The sequence below is a fragment of the Bombus pascuorum genome, chromosome 6 (assembly GCF_905332965.1).
Source record: "Bombus pascuorum chromosome 6, iyBomPasc1.1, whole genome shotgun sequence".
NCBI classification, from domain to species: Eukaryota; Metazoa; Arthropoda; class Insecta; order Hymenoptera; family Apidae; genus Bombus; species Bombus pascuorum.
In genome coordinates, this window is record NC_083493.1 from 10,195,768 (window position 1) to 10,197,221 (window position 1,454).

At 25.9% G+C, this 1,454-nt stretch overlaps 1 protein-coding gene across 2 annotated transcripts in view; it reads left to right on the plus strand.

Moving 5' to 3' along the window:
- Nucleotides 1-803, plus strand: part of LOC132907770 (cytochrome b-c1 complex subunit 8) — a 248,975-nt gene extending 248,172 nt beyond the window's left edge. For both annotated transcript variants that reach the window (XM_060961170.1, XM_060961169.1), the window contains exons 2-3: nt 106-264; nt 432-803. In XM_060961170.1, the coding sequence (XP_060817153.1) occupies nt 111-264; nt 432-526 (249 nt within the window). In that variant the 5' untranslated portion in view covers nt 106-110 and the 3' untranslated portion in view covers nt 527-803. The remainder of the gene's footprint in view (nt 1-105; nt 265-431) is intronic.
- The last annotated feature ends 651 nt before the right edge of the window (nt 804-1,454 follow it).

Consider the following 1,454-nt stretch of genomic DNA (forward strand, 5'->3'; position numbering starts at 1 on the left):
AACTTGTAATATTTTTTAATGTTACTTATTTTGTTTCTTGGTTATATTCGTTTATTATACTTATTTATGTTTTAAAGCATTAAAATAATTGTTTTTTGAATGCAGTAAAAATGGGAGGGAAGAGATTTGGAGAACTTGAAAAGGTAACTGGCGTTACATTTTTCCGTCTTAGTCCATATGAACAAAGTCCTTTTGCTGGAATACGCCAGGCTTCTGGACGATTTTTAAAACGCTGTAGAGCGGAATTTTTTTTTATTACACCTCGTAAGTGTTTTTTTATTAATTAATAATAAAATAATAATTTCAATTTATCCTTCTCTAAATAATAAAACAGTAGAAGCGTATTAGTATAGTTGTATAACTTAACACATTTTTATATTACAGGTAGCATTATATACCTATCTATTAAAATATTATACATTACATTTCAGCCTTTATTTGTTCTTACCTGCTAATGGAATGGGCAAATGCTGAATTTCATAAACTACAACGTAAAAATCCAAAAGATTATGAAAACGATACATAATCTTTCAACATTGACAGGTAGATATGGCTATAATCGATAGCTTAATGTAAAATGTAACATTCATGTTAAATAAAATTTGATTGAAATGTTAACATTAATATAAAACTCATTAAATGTTTGAAAAGAAAAGTATATTGTAATTTATACAGTTGAAATTTTTTTCGACAATGGTATATTCTGTAGAATTACATCTAATTGTGTGTATTCTCTATTAAATTTTATTTGTATTTAATGTAATAAACGATTGGTATGAATAAAACAATTTTATTGTTATAAAGTTTACTGTCTGAAATTTTAATATTTAGTTAATATTTATATTCTATTTATTGATAGTTTTCTTTTAATTTATATGTTTTGTTTTATACCTGATATTAATCTGTATGATGTGATGTGATATACTTTAGAGAGAAATTTTCATATTCTTTTGTCATAATATTACTTGTCCAAATTTCTTTAGCATTTCAATAGTATCACCTAAAATGTAAAAGATATCAGTATGTCCTCTATTGAATAATTTGTTTTTAAAGCATACAATTTTACTTCTATATATTGTAATATAAATCTATAATACTTCAAGAGATCATAATGCATAAGTATTATAATTTGTTACTTGTTATTAAAATTATTATATTTTTACTAAATCGTATATTTTCCATCTCTATTTAGTTTCTTTTTTTATCATTTTGGCAGCCCTGCTTATAACTTTCATTTTTATTTTATTCCGCTATACAATTTAGGGAACCGTAACATCGACGGACATTAATTACTCGTTACTACCAGCCAATTACGTCTCAATTACAATATCCTGTTTCATCGTGTTGAAAATATCTGATTCCGTTAGATCTAACCGCCATATTGTATAGCTACGATTCGACCAATGAGAGAGCACGCATTAGGAATGCACCTGGGCAAAACAGGTAAGAAGCAA